This window comes from Garra rufa, chromosome 1 (assembly GCF_049309525.1).
Source record: "Garra rufa chromosome 1, GarRuf1.0, whole genome shotgun sequence".
NCBI classification, from domain to species: domain Eukaryota; kingdom Metazoa; phylum Chordata; class Actinopteri; order Cypriniformes; family Cyprinidae; genus Garra; species Garra rufa.
This window is the reverse complement of record NC_133361.1, coordinates 70,577,398-70,600,042: the sequence shown is the minus strand read 5'-3', so window position 1 is coordinate 70,600,042 and position 22,645 is coordinate 70,577,398. Positions and strand designations below refer to the sequence as shown.

The 22,645-nt window shown below is 37.9% G+C and overlaps 1 protein-coding gene across 1 annotated transcript in view; it reads right to left on the bottom strand.

Moving 5' to 3' along the window:
• LOC141338793 (uncharacterized) overlaps positions 1–22,645 on the bottom strand; it is a 203,415-nt gene that overhangs the window by 159,112 nt on the left and 21,658 nt on the right. Inside the window, exon 3 of the mRNA XM_073844413.1 lies at positions 7,411–8,042. Coding sequence (XP_073700514.1) covers positions 7,411–8,042 — 632 coding nt within the window. The remainder of the gene's footprint in view (positions 1–7,410; positions 8,043–22,645) is intronic.

The following is a 22,645-nucleotide window of genomic DNA, read 5'->3' as shown; positions in this document are numbered from 1 at the left end:
ATATATATATTTCATGGAGTCCCAGACAACTGTAAATGTGTGTCTACTGCGGTTTTATTACAAACGCTATCGTTAAACTATTTACTATAGTAAAAACATGGTACATTTTCTTCAGAGTCTAGCTAATGTCTTGTTTGATAAATTAATAAAAATGACGTTATTTACACGTTTTTTTCCGTTTTTCTTGTATAAATACTTTGGAAAGTGACTTAAATAGACATGATTTTGTTATAATCAAATGAGATTTTCTAGTGACAAGTAATATTTGTAAGCAGCTTTTTAACTGGAAATAATTTCAATTTATTGCAACAGTAAAATTTGATTTTGGCTAGCAAACAAGTTCACACAGGCAACACAGGGTCACAAGTTAACACAGGCAAATTCAAAGAATCATAGACTGAAGCTACCTTATGCAACAGTGTAAAGAGGGGCTAGTACATATACCAGTGTGGTTGAATAGCTCGCTGTGATTGCATCTGCCATATAATACTATGTGCAGTCTATTACATATAGGTTAAAATCCTGTGTCAAGATTTTTAGCTATTTCATTTTTGTATGATCAAATATTAGCAGACACCCATTATATAATGGTGCTACACAATGTGTAATTTGTAGGCTTAAATATCTAAATATATTTGTAAATTAAAGTAGTTCGTAAGGTAAGGTAAAAGGTTTGTAAAGTAAAAGCACACTCCGAAAATTTATCTAAGTTTGCAATTAGAGGGGTTTTTCATTAAAAAAAAAAAAACATAAGTTGGGACTATTTGGTACCACAGTGAGTAATGGTGAAAAAAGACAATGTTTTCCTTTAAAAATATATAATATATCTTTACAAAGACATGCATGAAGCTTAAATATATTGTGGACTAAGCATCATAATAATTTCCATTGTGCCCATTTTAAGAAATGTTTTTTTTTTTTCATTCAAGAGAAGCTTGTGTTGCCTGTAGTTTGCATTCGTTTTGTGGCACTGTACCATATAAGCCTATCTTAAAAAAAAAAGTGAATTTAGTGAATTTTTACATAAGTGGGGCTAACTTAACATTGCCAAATGTTCTTTGTATACAATAAAAAAAAAAAGTCAGGGAAGTAACAAATCACTGAATTGGTTCAAATCATTTGCATAAAATATGTTTTTCCCTTTTTTATTTGACTTTAAACCTGAAAGTGGGCTTAAGGGTACATGGGCTTAATGGGTACATTTACCCAAGCATTTACATGCAGCTTGTTGTCTACAGAAAAGGCTATATTTTATAAACTGTTTACTTAAAAAAAAATTATCTTCATAAACCATAAATTGTAATATACTTTTACTATAATATTCGTTTTCATAACAGTAAACACAGGTCACAAGTTAACACTGGCACATTTCTTTGATTCAGCCAGTTGCATACCACGCCTCAAAAACTGCGAATCTGCAGCGTTCGGTCCATCACATCTGGCGCGGAGGACCTGAATCAGGAAGTTGGTCACCAGATTAAATGGTAACCAGTTAAACCGTAACACCTGCACCAGATGGAAAGTCCACAACACCAAACTCCTGACGCTGATTGGTTGGAACACTGTTTATGTGTGGATAGGTTGGTAGTGCCGATAGTTTTTTTGGCATATCTCGGACCCTCGGCTGACCAGCGTTTTTTTCACAGACAATTTATGGGGCAGGCAGCGAGCGGATCGTGATGAAAGGTGAGCTGAAATTGACACTTAATGTTTCAGGCTAGAAATCGCTGATACAACCTTTAACTTTTTGGACTATTTCTTTACAATTTAAAATGATTGACACTACAATAACCTAAACCAAAAAAATAGTATTTTTGAATATACATGTTTGATGAAAAACATCACTCAGAACAGCATTGTGCAAATTACCTGTGTGTTATTAAATCACTCTAATATACATCAAAATCACTTAACATTATATTAAACTCTGACTTGAGAATACAGTTATTATTTAAAGGGGTCATGAAGAACTGCTTGTATTGAAAAAAAAAGATGCCAATCTGACTTGTTTTCTACTTTCTCTTAATTAAGATGTTAAAAGAGATGACAAAAACGGCATCAAATTCTTCAATATGCTATAGGTCAAACTACTTTTTGTTAATTACCTTCAGCAAGTGTGAAAACAGAAAAACAAAGCTAACAATTTATTTATAAGAATTAACTCTTTATCCAGTGAGATCCTCTGTTATATGTACTTAATTCCTCTAGGCATTGAACATAATTGACCAATCAGGGCACGTGAGAAGGTGGGATACAAAGAACCAAAAGGTCAAAGCGATGCAACTACAGTCATGGACAAAAGTTTTGAGAATGACACAAATATTAGTTCTTCACCAAACTGTTGTTGGATTGTTGGAAGAAGTTGCTGTTGGAGGGTGTTTTGGTACCATTCTTTATTCGTGGCTGTGTTTTTGGGCAAAATTGTGAGTGAGCCCACTCCCTTGGATGAGAAGCAACCCCACACATGAATGGTCTCAGGATGCTTTACTGTTGGCATGACACAGGACTGATGGTAGCGCTCACCTTTTCTTCTCCGGACAAGCCTTTTTCCAGATGCCCCAAACAATCGGAAAGAGGCTTCATCGGAGAATATGACTTTGCCCCAGTCCTCAGCAGTCCATTCGCCATACTTTTTGCAGAAGAACAATCTGTCCCTGATGTTTTTTTTGGAGAGAAGTGGCTTCTATGCTGCCCTTCTTGACACCATGCCATCTTCCCAAAGTTTTGGCCTCACTGTGTGTTCAGATGCGCTCACACCTGCCTGCTGCCATTCCTGAGCAAGCTCTGCACTGGTGGCAATCTGATCCCGCAGCTGAATCCTCTTTAGGAGATGATCCTGGCGCTTACTGGACTTTCTTGGATGCCCTGAAGCCTTCTTAACAATTTTTTCGGGATTAAGTTAATTTTCATGGCAAAGAAGGACTATGCAATTCATCTGATCACTCTTCATAACATTCTGGAGTATATGCAAATTGCTATTATAAAAACTTAAGCAGCAACTTTTCCAATTTCCAATATTCATGTAATTCTCAAAACTTTTGGCCACGACTGTACATATAGGTGTGTACATATTTCATGAACTTTTATTAAATATGGATTTTATTGAACTTTAATTTAATTCTAATCTCTGTGTGTTACATGCGGCCGTGACACTATGACACTATATCACTAGGTAAACATGAAATAAGGCTATAAGCTGTATAAAAAGAAGTGGACCAGACGATGAAATCAAGACAAGAGCTGATAGGTTCTGACTGAGATTGTAGTGGCTGAAAGTGCAAAGAGTAAAAAGTTTTACACACTGTGTGAACAGTGTATGACAGAACTGTGTAATCTAGCAACAGAAAAAATGCTGTGCAAATGAGAATGAATGAGAAGTGTTTAAAGCAGGGGTCCCCAAAAATTTTTTTGAGAGGGCCACATCATTTTTCCTTTCTTTAATGGGGGGCCGGGTGACTTTATTAAAGAAAATTGCATGTGCCGGAGTGACTACTAGTATTATTGTGATTTTACCTGTATGTTTTACACCTTAATGCTAGAATAGTTTATTATTTTGTTATACACCACACAGACAACTGATCATTTCTTTTCAAGCGATATATTAATGAACTTTATTACCATTATAATTACTTTTTTTTATATTCAGTGCTATTCAAATTCAAAACATTTACTTGCATTAATTAGTGTGAACTGTGTGCTTGCTTCTGACAGGTGAGAAGTCCAATGTCAGGTTCCATTCCTGTCACAGCCAGTCTCAAAGACTGATGCAAATGTTCATCAGTGAGTCTTGATCTCATCAGAGTTTTCATCCGTTTCATGCGTGAAAAGGTTTGCTCACAAATAGACGTGCTGCCAAAAAGTGTGGACATCTTTATTGCATGCCTTTTGATGTTTGGGTACGTCTCGTTTGGGGAGGGCAGCATAGAATTCAATGAGAGCGTTGGGCTTAAATGCGTCATTCAGAACATCGCAGTTCTGTAACTCAGCCAACTCAAACTGATAAGAAGGCAGGGCTTCGTTAATGTCAGCAGCAAAGGGGTTCTGAAACAGGCGGATTTCTTTAGCGTAGACGTGTAGCTCACGGAATCGCACGTCAAACTCCGCCTTCAGCATTTCCAGCCCTTCCACAGACTTTTCAACTGGAAATGGGGCTACTGGTTTCTCAGCTAAAAACTTTGGGTAACGGGGAGATGACTGAAGTCTTGTTTTTGCACTTGTCCCACAATCAGTGCTAGTTTCACCTCGAATACTTTTATGTAGGAATACATGTCACATATTAGTTTCCCTTTGCCTTGGAGCTGCGAGTTGAGGCTGTTCAACATTTCTGTCACATCATTTAAAAAGGCAAGGTCCCATTTCCATTCTGCGTCGATCAGTTCTGGGACAGTTTTACCCTTTGTCAGAAGAAAGGCATTTATTTCGGGTAGCAGCTCGTTAAAACGCCTCAAAACTCTCCCACGGCTTAACCATCGGACTTCGGTATGGTAAAGCACATCTCTGTGAGCAGATTCTAGCTCCGTAAGAAAGGTTTGGAACTGCCGGTGTTTAAGTCCATTTGCTCTGATGAAGTTTATACTAGGGGTTAAACGACTTTTTAGTCGACATTTATGGGATAAAAGTCGAGTCGACATCGACTAGTCGCTTATGACGTCATTATTAAACAAATAGCCTACCTAAACCTTGAGCTGAGACTGGAACACCTTGTGCACAGCTATGGCATATGACACTGCGCTGCCAAATGGCTATTGCTCTTACAATACTTTGCTTTTATCAGTTATTTTGTCTTTGGGTCGTTATATTTCTCACAGATTTCTGCTCGTTCTAAATCAGATACAGATAAAGTAGCACTGTAAAGAATACATTTATTTTAAGTCATTAGAGAGCGATTGCTTGTGTGAATTAATTCTACCTTGCAGCATCTCTCTACTAGCCTAATAATAAAGCTGTGGGTTTTAATTACTAAGAGATATATGCTAGAAGTTTTCAGTTCCTAAGCTATATTACGGAGAAATAATAAAACAGTGTTGACAATTCATTTTCGCACCGCGCTTTTGAATGTTTGCTTGCGCGCGATCTGCACTTGATGTACGAGCTACTGTATGTCTGTAGCCTATGAGTGTGCGTTACAACGCAGTGCATTAGATTAGAATGCCAATTACAATAAGCTGTTTAAAATGTGCATTCTCCGGTTCAGTTTTAAGCATTAAGATAGTATAATCACATTCACACGTCTTGTGGAGTGCTTTCGGAGTATGCTTTATCTATAATTTTAGCTCTTTTTTTAAAAACAGAGAGTTCTTCAAAGACTTCTTATCCTGTTGCTCCCTCTATAGGACCAGCGACTAGTCGACGCTAAGCTTAAAGCGTCATGGCAGAGCATTAAAGTCGACTAGTCGACTAGTCGGTTAGTCGGAGCAACCCCTAGTTTATACATGACGACACCACCTTCATGACCGATTCCCACTTCAAAACTTTGCAGCAGAGAGCCTGCTGGTAAATCAGGCAGTGGACTTGTAACGGGGGGGCAAGACCTCTTTCTTCCATTTCTCTGTTCATGCGTCCTATAAGACCCCTCGACGTGCCAACCATACTAGGTGCCCCGTCAGTCGTGATGCTGGCCAGCTTAGACCAGTCTAGACCCAGCTCTCCCATCGTTTGGCACAATTTAACAAAAATATCCTCCCCTGTCGTAGTGCCTTTTAGACTTTGTAGGGCTGCCAGTTCCTCAGACAGTTCAAAGTTTGAGCTAACTCTGCGAAGAAAAATTAGCAGCTGTGCCGTGTCCTGCACGTCATTGCTCTCATCCAGTGCTAAAGCAAAAAATTCAAATTCTTTAACTTTTTCCTGAAGCTGGGCATATACATTATCCCCCATTTCTTCAATTTGTCTGGTGATTGTACTTGCTGACAGGCTCACCGCATTTAAGACGTCTTTTTTATCGGGACACACCTCCGCAGCAACAGCATTCATACATTTTCTGACGAACTCACCATCACTAAACGGTCTACCGCTGGTTGCATTAAGTTTAGCTACCTGAAAGCTAGCTCGAACGGCTGATGGTTCAACAGGGTTTGGTGTACAAATGTGTTCTGCTGAGCTGATAGTGCACTTTTTAGCTTCAACACTTTGTCCGCTCTCATTTGGCCTTGCAAGCTTGGCCTTGTCGGTGCAGACTGTATTCTTTGAACACAGACACAGTTTCTTGACAGATGAGACAAACAGCCACTTCTTTGCACTGAACAAAAAAATAATCACTTGTCCACTTTTGATTAAATACCCTGCATTCTGAATCAACCTTTCTCTTTCCCAACCGTTTAGCCATTTTGTCGTCGCTTTGAATTTTCTAGGTGGCTCACGCATCACCTGTTCGATCTCGACAAATAAATAAAACAAATAAAATTTCAAAATATGTCTCTGGCATTATTCAAAGGGCCGGACCAAATGTGTGGGCGGGCCGTAGTTTGGGGACCCCTGGTTTAAAGTATGTGCTAAAAGTGATGAGTTGTAAAATGTAGCTTGGCTGGGTAGGTAACAGAAAATAGATCTAATAGGTTGATGAGAAGCTATTCGTGCATTAATAGAGGGGTATGAAAATGTGGTACTGCTGAACACAACTATTTAATCAATTTTTTAAAAATACTTTCTTTAATGTATAATTGACAAGAAAATGAATGAAGGCCTGCGTAGGATTGTTTATTGTTGCAAATGAATTATAAAGGAAACAGTACGTATATCTGCTGTACATATAGGCTACTGGAAGCACAACAAAGAATGAACTGTGTAGATTAAAAAAAAAAGACCTGCACAAACTAGAATAATATTTTTCATGCTTCTCCTGATGAAGTCCATAAATGTAAACAGATATTACAACATTAAATTGATTAAACAATAAGCTAAAATATATTTAAAATCCATGGGAACAAATCATTCTGTTCAGTTGATGTCAATTCATTTAGAATCTTCCAGTTACATTGTTGCTTTTCCCAGCAAGGTAAAAGTTTGACTAATATTGCGATTCAGAGAAATCAACACATTGAATTGAGTGACATACTCGTCATAGTCATTGTCATAGTAATTTGAGGGAATCTACTGTAATCACTCAATATTTGAAACTACAGTTAAGCGAATGGTTGGGTATGGCCACAGAAGTAAAAAAAAATTAAAAATTAAAAAAAGCCTTACGGTGAAACAAAAAGAGATGAAGGATGCATGAAGGTGATCAGATGTAGCCCACATTCAGCTCCGGTGTGAACAGCCTTGATTTCACACAGCTTTTTTCTCAATACACTCTTGAACAAAGAACACAGATAAAGTCTTACATTTGTATGATTGTTCTTTAAGTGTGATGAAAAACAATGTTTTAGTACTTTGACTTTTGCAGTTTCTTTCCAGAATGAGTTTTCAAATGACGTATCAGGCTGCTTTGACATGTGAAACTCTTCTCACACTGAACACACTTGTACGGTTTCTCTCCAGTGTGAACTGTCATGTGAACCTTAAGGTTTACTTTATGCGTGAAACTCTTTCCACACTGTTCACAGGTGTAAGGTTTCTCTCCAGTGTGAATGCTCAAGTGAACATCAAGACTTGTTTTATACTTGAAACTCTTTCCACACTGAGGGCAGGTGAAAGGTTTCTCTCCAGTGTGAATTTTCATGTGGTTATCAAGCGTACCTTTCAGTGTAAAACTCTTTCCACACTCAGGACATATGAACAGCTTCTTTTCGGAGTGAATTTTCATGTGAGTCTTAAGATCTCCATTTCGTGAGAAACTCTTCCCACACAGTTTGCAGATGAAAGGTTTCTCTCCAGTGTGAATTTTCATGTGGACAGTAAGGTATTGTTTCCGTGTAAAACTCTTTCCACACAGTTTACAGATGAAAGGCTTCTCTCCAGTGTGAATTATGTGGACATCAAGGTATTTTTTCTTTGTAAAACTCTTTCCACACTGAGGGCATATGATCGGCTTCTTTTCAATGTGAACTTTCATGTGAGTCTTAAGATCTCCATTTCGTGAGAAACTCTTTCCACACTGATGGCAGCTGTAACGTCTCTCTCCAGTGTGAATTCTCATGTTAGAATTAAGGTTTGTAGTTTGTGTTTTTTTATTTATTTCTGGTGAGGATGTTTTTTTATTCTGTGAGCAACTAATTGATTTTTCTTCAGTTTTGAAATCATGTTTCTCATTTTGATCTTTCTCTTCTGTTTCATTGAGTTCTTGACTCTCCTCTTTCAGAGTCATTAGGTCTGAGGTCAAATAAAAAAAATATAAGTTAACAACAGTTTAATGGCACAAAGCAACAGACATCAAAACACTAATGCTGCGTTCACACCAAATATGTGTCTAAATTCGTGCCTGCCGTGTCTAGTTATACTCGTGACCACTTTGTGTTCATTTGCGCGTCAAGAGCAAAATCGACGCGCGTAAAAAGGTCAGAGGCGAAAGTTTCAAACCCCGTTGGCGGCCATCTTTTTACAAGATGTCTGTTGTTGATCGGTCATTTATCAGAGAGTCACCGCTCTGTATTTGCTCTGGAGAGCAGAACAGCGGCATAGGGATCATCGTCGCCGTATTTGGGTCCACCAGACCCTTCGGAGGCGAACCCAGGAGCTGCGCCTGGATGACGGCCGCTTTCAGCGGTATTTCCGCCTGTCCCGCGCCCAGTTCAATGACCTGCTGTCCCGCTATAACTAAAAACAATTATTTGTAACATGTATATTGTTGTGCTTTTATCTCAACTACCATATAATGATAAAAAAACACTCCTTTTAAAAAACCCACACATAATCTGCCATGTTTATCTTCACGTTAGACAACTTAAAAGCAGCATTCAAGTAAGAAATATTTCCTAATTAAACCCACAAAGGTTACGATGAGAGATTTTGGGTTTCTATTTTATAGTAACAAAGTACATGTAACATCATTTCATATTTAAAATACAAGATGAGTAACTATTACAGAACATGTTACCTGTTTCAGATGCAGAACAGTTATTTCATGCATTCATGACGTCTAGACTGGACTATTGTAATGCACTACTATGTGGCTTTTCCTGCATCTTCAGTTAACAAGCTACAAGCTGGTGTTTATGAAATATGACTATTTATTGCTTGTTGTAATGAACATTCATTGTCATTTACATTTTAATATCACACTTTTGATGGTAGCAGAAAAATCACTTACAATTAAAACAAATGTCAAGTTAAAAACTGAAGTGTCATTGTTTGCTTCAAGCAAAATAAAGTTTTTTTTTTTTTGTCAGATACCGCTTTCATTGTTTTCTAATCAAAAGTAGATATTGTGTTTAATGTTACACAAAATATGTTTTTTTTTTTCTATAGAGCTGGATATTTTAATAAGGATCAAATGAGTGAGTCCAGCTTTGAGAATAAAAACCAACCTGTTTGTTCCTCAGTATCTTCATGTTTGACTCTGAATGTTTCTTCAATCTTCATGTCTTCACTCTCCTCTTTAATAAATGCCATCTTTATAATAGTGTCACGTGGATCTCAGTTGATTCTCCAGGAGTTTTTCTGTGTTTGTACACTTTGTCCTGTTTAAGATGAGAATAATTAATAGAAAGAAAAATCAATGCAAACTAGATCTCTGGGTGAGTCTCAATCAGCTCCTAGTTCAGTAGTCAGTGCACTACAAAGACAGTCAGAGAGTTAATAGACTTATATATAAAAATTATAAAATATATACAAATAACACCAAAGGTTCATATTTAGATTATAATTAAGGCTATTTTGATTTATATTTGGTATTCAACTATTTGTTTTTTCATATCTAATATACTACACTTTCATGAAATCATTCTCGGTTGTGATTCACTCGTTTGTGTTTGTTGTTGTCGTTTGTAGTCCGCGTGCCGCTGAATCGAATCACTGAATCATTTCACAAATGATTCGATTCAAATGATTCGGATTCTCAGTTTCTCTCATCACTTCTTATCATCACACGATTGATTCATGATAGAGAGCGAACTGAGACTAAAGGCTGTTACTAAAGGCTAACGTCTTTAGTAACACTGGATAAAGAATTTCAACGTTATATTTAATAAGGATGATTTATTTTACATAGCTTGTAAAAACGCTTTAAAAACGCAACAATGTCCATTGGTTTAAAAACTTTAAAAGCACAAACCTTTCTTCAGGCGAATCACAAACAGACGAGGAGCTCGGCGCATCTTTATGACATCACCAGAGCAAAATAAAAGTCCCATTGGTGCACTGCTCTCTAGAATCACAAAAACATCAAAGAAATGTTGATTATAGAATAGAATTTCTTACTCATGTGATGATGCAGGTCCAAAAAACATATTTTCCCACCTCAGCCACAAACTCCTTATTATCCTTTTTCTTCAGGCAAGGGCACCGTTCTTGTACAACCCAGTTACGGACGATATGTATGCCATTAGAGTAGTAAAACATGAAATATATTTTTGAAATGTTGTTTTCCTAATAATGAATTGTCTCTTTTTTGCAAACCATCAATAGAGAGTCTGTAATTTAATAAAAAAAAATGAATTGTTAAATTTTTAATCTTAAAAACTGAATTTGACATTTCAGTGGCCTCACTGTTTGTATTAAAAAAAAATTCACTCATAAAATACAAACAAATTGGCCTTTATTTAATTAGTCCACACAATAAGAATATCATATACAACATTAAATCAAGTAACATTTAATTTTATTTATATAAACTTTTTTACAAAATGACCCTGTGATGGGGTAGTAAGCGATGTGAGGGGGTGGTAAATTTCATCCCAAAATGGCTGCAGATCTCCCATGTGGTCAAGTTTGTCACCTAGCATGCATGCATTCAATCTGAAATTTGATTTTCTTTACATTAATAATGTAAAAGAATTAATAAAAAACAATTTTCTTTATCTACTTTGCGTGACAGGGTGGTTGGGTTAAGCTTGACGGACCCTGTCTAACATGAAAAAAACATCAAATAAACAATGCAAAAGAATGTCAGTACTTGCCTGCTTTTGTTCTTGGTGGCTGTACGGAAAATATCATGTTGGTCAACACGGACGTGTGAAATTGGCTATGTGCTAATGAAAAGTGATTACAAAATAGTTTTATTTTTTAGGAATAGTGTTTTATCATATATCATGTTTAACAACACTTGAATTATTAACTTTAAGCTTTGAAAACACACTTTAGGACATTTTTGTGCCTTAAGCACCTCATCAAACAATGCAGACCCAAATGGCACCCGTTTGGTACACTGTAAAAGATTTCTGTAAATTTACATAGAAATGTAACAGCAAAATGCTGTTTTCATAAAATATCAGTAGGTTGCCGTTTTTTACAGTGCATTGTGGGAAAACTTGTTCACTTGAGGTTAGTAGTCGAACAACAACAGTATGTCACTGTTATTTAACGGTATTATATCATATTTTATATTTGTGCGACGTGTTTTTATCACCACGAGGTAATTAGTTTGCACCTTTATTTATGATTGTCATATCTTTAAAAATATTTTTTTATATAAAGTTTTAATCAGACAAAGCAGTTAGTAAAAGTTTGCAAAGTATTTCTAAAAATAACATCATAAAAACATGTTGGTAACGCAACAATTAAAACAGAGACCGTCGTCGTAGCTGGGTGCCACGGACAAGTGTGTAGGCTACAGACAGAAAACGTGTTTGAAATTCAAAGATCTGGCGCGACATGGAGCTGCGCAACTTCCATACTGCATTAAAACTGCCATCGTGTTGCTAACAGGTAAGAGTTCGCTTTTATTCAAACAGTTAGTTTGACTAAAATCTGCGAATTCATCTCTCAAATTCGATTTTCGTAATATTTGAAATTCATTGGTTCAATGCACCATATGTTACTGACTGTTTCATTGGTGTTACAAACTATTTCTTTGTTGTAATTAACGTAATTACATGGCTTTTCCAATTTTCCAAAACTGTGACCGGGTAACGTTTATGTTCAAATACAAGATGTAGACTATATACAGTACCCGTAGTTGGAAAGACAGGTTTAGTTAATGCTAGTTGATAGTAAATGGGTATTTGTTAGGCTATAAGCAAATTATCGGCTGATTACTGTGAATGTGCTCATTAAAAAAATTCTAACATCAAATACTCTTGCACTTTAGTCAGCCATTTTATCTTTTGAGCGTGACTCGAATACATCAGTAATTTGTTAGAAATGTTTTCCGGCTGTCCTTTGCATTATGTTTCCCTGTCATTTCTGCGGGGAAACGTGTGCCACACCTGCGACTTATGTGAAACACATGAGAATACACAGTAATGTCTCAAATAGTGTATTCCGTTGCTGCATACGTAACTAATAGACAGTTTAAAAAACACGCAGGGTTGAAATCTCACGTGTACAGACACCATAAAGGATATAAGTCAGAAACCACAATGTGCACTTCACATTCATTGGAATGTCATGTTGATTTGTGTGGTGCCAAAAGTTCTAGTTTAGCTGACTTCATTTCTCATATCAAAATGCACATTAAAGAGGGTCGAAGAGTCGCATACCCTTTTATGCAGTGTGGTAAAAAGTTTGCTGTTATATCAACATTTACCTCTCATTTGTCTAGAAAACATAAAGAAGACACAAGACAATCAATCACAACACCTGAAAGCCAGCTGCTCCCAGATTCAGGAGGATCATTTTCAGTCTGATACACAGACTGATGAAGGTGAGAACTGTCAGGAACCAGATGTAAGTCCTGAAAATGTTGATGAGACATTGTTTTTAAGGAATCTTGCTCTGTTCTATTTGAAACTGCAAGCAAAACTATTGCTTCCAGCCTCAGTAATTCAGACTGTCATTGAAGATATTCAGTCAGTCCATGAAATCAACCTGTCTCATATGCTTTTCAAACTTCAAGAAAAGTTAATTTCACTTGATGTTCCAGAGGCAATGATAAAGATGGTTCTTGATGATCTTAAAGCTGAAGATCTTTTTGTTGTGTAACAGTCATACCTTAAGATCAGATCAGCGAAGAAAATCATTTTTCAAGAACAATTTCCATTATGTTGCGCCGGTGCCTATTCGTCTAGGACAGAATGAAGCAGGAAAAGAGTGTTTTGCACAGTACGTACCTGTTAAACAAACAATTGAATCTCTTCTTAACTGCAAGTCTGTAAGGGAACAGTACAGAGATGTGAACAGTCATGTCCCATTGAAAGACATTTTAAAAGATGTAGACGGTGGGCCGAGTGGAGATTTCGTGTTTTCAAATGGTCTGTGGTTAGGGATAACCCAGTTTCTTATATGTAACCGCTACGCTTTTCAACAAAATAAATAAAAATTGTTGCCACTCACACACTTTGTCCATTACTATAATATCGGTAACTTTCCCCAAGGTTATTTTCCCGGCGAATAGAGCAAGCAACTACGTGCGGGGTCCGACCTGCATGACGTATTTGATGCCTTCATCCAATAGCGTGAATGGAAAGTGTCGGTGTTGGTGACGCGTTTCTGAACACACTGGCGCGCTTCGCGCCCAGGATTTAAGATTGTGCTTTTTAAGATAAGAACTATTTTACCTAATTTTGCTACATATTCAGTATCCATTCAACGTTATCCATTTGTACAGTTTTTATTTAATGTAATCACCTTTTGTCATACGAGGTCCTGTCATTTCTTTGTAATCTTAAATAAATACACCCTTCTGATTTAACACATTTGACAATGGTATTGCTTGGAAACACAACGTTATGAAAAAAAACGAGACAGACAATACTCTTTTTTCCCGCCCATGTTTACTTGGAAGAAATGGCAAAACATGAAGTGCTGTATGCATATATTTGATGGAAGTGGTGGACCCACCATTCCCTTCACAGACATAAGTTGGTAGAAATTTATTAAATCAGTGTTTCTGTGGAAAGACCTTGAGGGCAGAGAAGGTATCATTGCAGAAGAGGCAGTACAGGCATACAAGTTTCAAAGCCATGAACCTACAAACCAGTTAGTCAAACCAGCTAACACTGGCTACCACAGGGAGTGCTACAGCCATTTCACAAATATCAAGAAGATAAAACGAGCACAAAGGAGAAGAGAGAAGGCAGTATTAGTTGAAGAAACTGCAAAGGAAGGTTGGTATTATATTGTATAGACAGGCGGTGCAGTATTAGACATACAGCACAGGTCTAAAGTTTGGAAACATTACTATTTCTAATAGGGATGCACCGAAATGGAAATTCTTGGCCGAAACCGAACACCGAAAAAGAGGAAACCAAGGCCGAAAACAAACAAAAAAAAGTTGTTATTTTCATGTTTATTTTTATGTTTTTCCAAAGGACCTTTACAAGATAATATATACTCTTAAGTAGGAGCTCTATATATATATATATATATATATATATATATATATATATATATATATATATATATATTTACATTTCATTAATGAAAACATTTATAATTGACTGATTTGTAAGAATGGGGCAACAATAAATCTTACCTGAACTTGTTGGAGTGTCCGTTTGGTTACTATTTCATTTGAGTTGAATTCATTCAATATGGAAATCCATGCCTTCTTCTTCTTGTTTTCTGTACCTGAATCATGCTGTTTGTGTTCAATTACAGGATAGTTTGAAACAATTTGTTTAAAAAGGGTCTTCTAAAATTCGTTTTCTTCGGCCTTTATCCATTTTTTGGTTAAGTGTAGTGACTCCTGTTCCACACACTTCTTAAGACTAATGAACTACAAGTATTCCATACCAGGTTTTTATAGCAACCTCTCTTTAGCCACATGTGCATGCCATTAATCTAATCGGGTTTCCAAAAGATGATCTCACTTGTCCTTGATTACCATAATCTGAGACTCTAGAACTAGTTAATCCAAATTTAAGCAACATCTCAGAAAGTCAGTTGTTTAGTGTGGATTAATTTAAGTAGAAATAGCCTAGTCCTGGTTTATTTTAAGCCTTTAACGGGAAACTAGGCCTAAGTGTTTCTCTTCCAGCCGGAGGCGCTGTCAGAATGGTACACCAAGCAGTGCAGCAAATGACTGAAACGTGCAGCGCTCATATTTATTTAATGAATAGCCTTTTGAAGTTTCATCGCAATTCTTGTCTTTCAGTCGCCACGTTTAATACCACCTGAAATCATAATTAAGACTTTCTTAACCCCCAATAACACTGCAGTCATCAATGAAAATTAAGAGCTTTATTTCAACAACCGACTTTCAAAAACAAACCTTACACAAAATATGTTTCTTTTTATTTTTTCCCACCATGTTCGGGGCACAAGAAAAATATTAGGGGGCTTTAATATCAGCATATGAAGTATAATCGTCTCTCATTGTATCTGAGAGAAAGCACATTAGATGCTGAAAGAACTGTCAGTTTTACTTTCACTTTCACATATTGCACAGTTTTCACATTGCTTGTGTGATATCCATTGGCTCATCTCCATGGTTTAAAACATAAATATTTATAAAAATGCAGTATATAGAAAAGTCATATCTTTAAAATATTGCGATATAACACCAACATAAAGCCATTGTTTTTCACTCACTGAAAGCTACATCTGTCTGCGTGCAATGCGACGATCTCTGTTCTCATCACTGGCTGCACGCACGACTGCAGACACACCCCCTCTTGAAATTTCGGCATTACAAGTTCTCTCAGATTTACTGAAATATGTCCACACCGCAGACGTGTTGCTTCAGATATGCACGTGCAGGCCGCGGTTTCTGTTTGCGTCAACATACTGTTTCGGCCGTGTTGTTTCGGTGATAAAAGTCTTTCGAATATTTTCGGTGGCCGATTATTCGGTGCATCCCTAATTTTTAATGTTTTTTTAATTTATTTGTATTTTTAATTTATTTGATAAAAAAAAAGAAAAAAATTTAACATTGTTATATATTATTACAATTTAAAATTATTGATTTTCAATTTATTATACTTTAAATTATTTCTGTCATTTAAAGCTGAATTTTTAGGATCATTATCACATGATCATTTAGAAATCATTCTAATATGATTCATTATCAAAGTTGGTGTCACGATTGAGCCTCCGTTATCAGTATATTTTCCCTGTTCTGGCCACGGAAGCCACGTATGGACTGTCGAGTTTCCCACCCACCCTCCCTACTGCCCCAGTCCTACCACCTCTGTCTCCTGACAGTCCCTCTGCTCACCTTCAACCCACCTCCGGTGCAGAGGACTTGCCGTGGGACTGCCAGTCTCCATCGGTGCCCTGGCTGGAGGATCCCTCACCATCGCCTCCAGCTTCAGAGTCCTGGACTCCGCCTCGGCCCTCCGACCCTGCGGCTCCACCCCGGCTCTCTGCTCCCTCGTCTCCGCCGTCGGTCCACCAGCTCTACCGGGCTCCATCGTCCCTCCGGCTCCGCCTTGGTCAGTCGTCGCCCCACCTTCACCTCTGGACTCTACTCCTCCGGCTGCGTATCGTCACTCCGTCCTACCGGCTCTGTGGACCTCCTCCCTCCCGCGGGCACAGCCTCGGTCCTCTGTCGCTCCGGCTCCGCCGCGTACCTCCGGACCTCCATCTCCGCCTTGGTCGCCAGAGCCTTGGGTTCCGCCTTGGCCCTCCGGATCCTCAGTGTCACCCATGACCATCGACTCTCCGGTTCCGCCTCGGGCTCCACCGGCTCCACATCCGTCGGTCGGCCCCATGGAGGAGCCCACCCTTCCTCCACCATGACTTCTCCCTCCGTTGGCTCCACCTCAGTCTCCTGGTTCTCCACCTGCACATGGACCGGGACCTCCATTCATGCCTTTGTGCCAGGCCCACTCCATCACTCTCCCGAACTGTCACAAGTATTTGGAGCGTCTGGAAGCTGCTCTTAGGTGGGGGGCTCTGTCACGATTGAACCTCCGTTATCAGTAACTCTTGCACCACACATCATGGACTTCATTCCCCACAAGCCACTGCACTAATCACTGCATTCACCTGCTGCTTGTTTCTCACTGCACTGATCACAGCTCACACCTGCACCTCATTTCTAGGACTTCATTTAAGCCACTCTTACACTCAGCTTCTTCGCGAAGTCTTGTATTGCCCCGGCTGCGTTTCTGAGCGTTTCTTCCCGTGTTTGTTTTCCCGTGTTTGATTCCTGGGGGGTGTTCCATAAACCAAGTTTACCAAATAAGTCAGGCTTATTTCAGTTAGTCTGACTTATTGTCACTTGATTTGGTTCAAAATAAATCAGACTAACTGAAATAAGCCTGACTTATTTGGTAAACTTGGTTTATGGAACACCCCCTTGGACTCCCTCTCGTGTTTGATTCTCGCTGCCAGCCCCGACCTTTCTGCCTGTGTTTTGACTAAGATTTCTGCCTGCCCCTGTGTGTTTGTCTGTTCCAATAAAATGCTGCGAATGGATCCGCTCGTCTCAGACCGTCCTTGTGACAGTTGGAAACAGTTCTGCTGCTATAAAATCAATACTTTTATTCAGCAAGGATGTGTTAAATTGATAAAAAGTGATAGTAAAGATTTATATAATTAGACCTGTACTGTACAGTGCAGTATGGACAGTTGTATACAGTTGAGATAGTATGGTTTACAAACTATAAATTAAATATATTATATATAAGAGCAGAATAGATGAACAACATATACAGATATGTGCAGTGTAGTTGCAGTAACAATATAAGATTAGTACAAAAAACTACACGAAATTTGGCCTAGCCCGAAAGTTAAGGCAATACAGTTCGATAGATAGGTCGAAAGAAAGAATAGATAAAGAAAAAATAAAGGTTAGATAGAAATATAGAAAGGTTAGAAAGAAGGATAGATAGAAAAAAGAAAGATATGAAGGAAGGATTTTTTTCTTTAATCAGTGATGCGAGGAAGGGTGAAGAACCTAAATCTATTGTTTTGCACTTTTAGTGGTAGAGGCAGAGGATGGTGAGGTAACTCCAGTTAAAACACGAGCTCTGAGATCTTACCCATGTGATCTCTACACGTCCAAGCGTCCAGACTCAACCTTCGAGGACTGACCTACACAATGAAAGGAAAAAAATAGATGTTGCCAAAGTGAAAACTGAAATGTTTAGTTCACTAAGGGATAGTGCAAGAGTTTACCATAATAAAAAAAGAAGGCCTCAGCCCTGAATTTGAGGAAGGGGTGAGTTACATCCTCCATAACTACACAAATATGGACAAATGTATTTGTTTGTCGGACCTGGAATGCTAAAATTCAAAACTGTGCCACAGGACATCAGTGAAGTGGCACATAATGCTGCATGAGCTGCTCTGTGTCCACCTTCAGCAAGTGTGACAGGCTACCCTCATCCTCTAAGAGCAGATCAAAAAAGTGAGTAAAAATGTCTATCCGTTTTCTTCGATCTGGTACATTTTTCAGTATTAAATTCATTCTATCAAGAGCCTAGCTTTAAGTAACTTACCAGTTAAATAGTGTTACCTCTACCAGTTTCAACTTGCGTAGAATAATTAGCTAAAAAATAACTGCTAGCTTAAATTACATTGTTGTGTCAAGATTGATGCTTGAGAGTGAAAACTCAGAATAACTCAGACTGTAATAAAGATAAGATCAAACCTAAAACCAAAAACACTATAATATCATATTATTATTGCTACCTATTTTTGTTATTATTACTTTGAATCTACTCCTATTTAATGGTGTTATGGGGTTTGCTCAAGTGATTGTGAAAGACTAAGACACATTACATATTTTACATTTAACAGAGTAAAGTGAATGATGGAAAAGGCAAATCCTGATTTAAAAAAAACAGCTAAAACCAGCCTAGGGTGATTAGCTGGTTTTAGCTGATCAACCAGGCTGGTTTTAGAGGGGTTTTGGCCACTTTCCCATCCGGGCCAGGCTGGTCAGGCTGGTCTTAGCCAACCAGTCTCGGCTGGTTTTAGCAGTTTTTTTTTTCCAGCAGGGCATCTTCAACACTATTTGTAAAGATTTAGATTTTTGGATAATTCAGAATAAATGTGAGAAATGCTACACTCACTTGAATTCAAATTTCCAGATGCATGTGAAGTTCTCATCCTGGATCTAAACATGATCTGTGGTCAAAATGTTTTTGACATTTCATTGTGGAGGGACGAGGCGCTAACAGACCTGTATGTAGAAGACGAGGTGATCATTACCTATCTTCATTCCTGCATCCTCAACGACGGCTGAGGAAAATGTCACTCCTCGATGTACACCACTGTGAAGGTACATAATGCACAATGAATATATTTTGCTGTGCCATAAAACATGCATTTTGGAGCTGTTACTCCAAATATCTGTTAATAAATATCACATCAACAGTGCAGCTGTTCAGAATATAAACACAAATATAATCTGATGTTCCCATCTTTGTTGTAAAACAACAGGTCAATAAACAAGAATGTAACAGAGTTGTCGACAAATTATTAGAACTCTAGTATTTTCACCAGCTGAACGATGGTGGGTTGGAAATATCAGTTTACATTTCCAAACATTCCTTTTGCTATTAATTGTAATAATCCAGTCAGATTTTTGTTTGCACCAGGAGTCTGCCAACAGCCAGAGCTCCACACAGTCAGAGATGTGATCTAATCATCATCTGGTCTGTCTGAAATGACATGAAGAAACAGAACAAACTGAGACCGACTGAATCCATTAAAACCATGGCAATGTCTCCAAGACGCTTCAAGAGACCTACCTGCAAAGTACTGTTTTTTCACTTGTGAAAAAATGCTGTAAAATGAGGACACTGTCAAAAACAATGTCACTTCTATTAACTGAACTTGGTGTGAACATCTTTTGCGTTTAAAGCAGCTTCTGTCCTAGGTGCACCTGCGCATAGTTTTTCAGGTAGCTTTGGTAGTAGGTCTCTTGAAGCATCTTGGAGATGTTGCCACAGTTCTTCTGGATTTGAGGACATTGCACACTGAGTTAGAAATTTTCGTATGTGTTTTTTCGTATTCGTCACACTTTCCTATCAAAATAGTTCCTATGGATGCTAAAATTCAGATAATTGAACCTGATTTAAAAAAATTTATGACAGATGAACGTTTCAGAGGCAATGTGTAAATGTGATTGACTCAGTGTCCCTGCTGAAAGGCTGGTTGTCTGGTTTTAGCTGGTTTAAGCTGGAAACACCTGGTTTTAGCTAGTCTCCAAAATCCCTAGGCTGGGCTAGACCTATTATAGTCCGTCTCAGTTTGTTGTTTCATCATGTCATTCAGACAGAATGGATGATGATGAGACTGTTGTCAGACAAAAATCTCACTGGATTACATATAAATGGCAGTTTAAACAGTAACAAAGTGGCAGAGTAGTCCATTAAAGAGGCATTTATGACAAAGTAGTATGTCCCAAAACTTGCCTAATCTTCTGCTACACACTCTAAAGCATGTACTTTTTGTTCACAAAAAGAGTACATACTTTTAGGGCATAGTATAAGTAGGTGAATTGGGATACAGTATAACTTTATATTATACTATTTTATATTTGTATATTTCCTTTTTTTTCTCTGTAAAACTTAAAGATTGCTGAAGGGAGGGTCCAAGAAACCGAAGAACAAATAATCAGTGTCTCGGATATCCATGACACATGCCCCTTCTTGGCCAGTGACTCTGTGGTCATTCTCCAATATCTCTATGTTGGTAATGTGGAAAACCTGATCTCAAGGCTGCCCATGAGGCTGATCCTAAAATATATTAACCGCTGTGTTTTAGAAATTCAAGGACTAAAATGTAAATAGCTATGTCTGCATCTTGCTACCTGTTTAGTTTGTGTTTAACAGTTGATGTTGTTGATGTATGTGTAAAGCTCTGCTTTTGTCTGTTCTTGTTTAGTTTGTATATTGTTTGTTGTAAAGAATATTAACTGTTTGTTAACAATAAAAAATATAATTCTGTGTGCTTCACAGTAGTTGTTTTCTTTACCATTAATTTCTCATCTATTAACCAATGTCTTATGGGTTTGGAAAGAAATGAGGGAAAGTAAATGGTGACAATTGTCATTTTTGGTTTAAGTATCCCTATAAGCAACAGATAATTTAATTCTTTACTGACTTTCCTACAGAATTTAAAACTATTGTCACGAGGAGGGTCAGAGACGTGCGGATCCATTTGCAGCATTTATTAGGTAACACAAAACAAACACAAAGGGGCAGGCAGAAATCGTCGTCAAAAAACAGGCAGAAAGGTCGGGGCTGGCAGCAAGAATCAAACACGTGAGGGAGTCCAGGAATCAAAACACAGGGAAAACAAACTCGGGAAGAAACGCTCGGAAATACAGACCATACGGAACAATAAGACTTCGCAGAGTGGCTGTGTGTGTGAGAAGCTTAAATGCAGTCAGTGTGATGAGGTGCAGCTGTGAGCGGTAATCTGTAAAGTGAGAGCAGGTGAATGCAGTGATTAGTGCAGTGGCTTGTGGGGAATGAAGTCCATGAAGTGTGGTGCAAGAGTTCATGATGACAGGATAGACCAGATACGTGACAACTATTTTTCCTACCACTAGAAATTACAATGCAATATTTGGATAATCTGAAGAGAATAAGCCACTGTGTCATTATTCACACTCATAAGTTACAAAAAACAAAAAAAAAACAAAAAAAAACTATTTACAAGCCTCAGTATTTGCCCTAGAGTCCCCTAAACTGTGCATTTAGTTTCTTTTGTTATATTGCTAACTCTTTTTACAAAGAAACATACAAATACACATAATATACAAATAAAACAAATAGTGCTTTATTTTTCAGGTACAGGAGGTGTGTTTAGCAGTAACATTGAAGAAATTGAATGAGTATAAAAATAAAACACAATATAAACATAACTATAAATTATCAACTGGTTCTTAATAAAGCATGTATTAACATTCTTCAATCAAGAGCAGTGTGTGATTTTTCTTTGTGTTTTGTTGTTTAATTAACATTAAAGTTAGTTATATTGGTCTACTGTCACTTTAGAGCTGCATGCATTTAATATACAGTTGTGCTCAATTATTCATACCCTTGGTGAATATGGTAGAAGTAGGCTGTGAAAATAAATCTGTATCATTAATCCCTTTGATCTTTTATTTTAAAAATGTACAAAAATTTAACCTTTCATTGTAGAAAAACAATTTAAAATAGGAGAGAACTCTCATTGAGTTTTTCCCTCTAATTTCCTCACATTGGCCACAATTAATTACACCCTCATATTCATTGATTTAGCAGCCTCCATTTGCCACGATGACAGCTCTGAGATCAGAGATCAGAGGCTATTCCTTCACATAGAATCTCTCCAGAGCCTTCAGATTTCCAGCTCTATGTTGGTGCTTCTCCTCCTCAGTTCACCCCGCTCATTTTCTACAAGGTTCAGGTCAGGGAACGTCTAGGTTACGAAGGTAACCCTCGTTCCCTGAAGGAGGGAACGGAGACGTTACATTGGGAATCGCCTGAGAGACCAATCATCTCTGAGCCTTATTCAAAAGGCCAATGAAAATTACATACGGGTATATAAGAGGGCGGCATGCAGCCAGTCAGTCAGATTTTCGCTTTCAGAGCCTCTACATGCTCGAGCCGACTTCTAAGAAGAATTGTTCCTGCGAGTTCATACTCTCTCCCTGCTGGTGTGCTGCCTGACTAAAAGAGCAATATCAGAGGCAAGTTCACCATACAGCAGGCCTACACCCACCCGGATCACCTGTGTGGACAATCGGACAAACCGTCAGGCTAAGTCATACGAGGTGTCCAAAAAT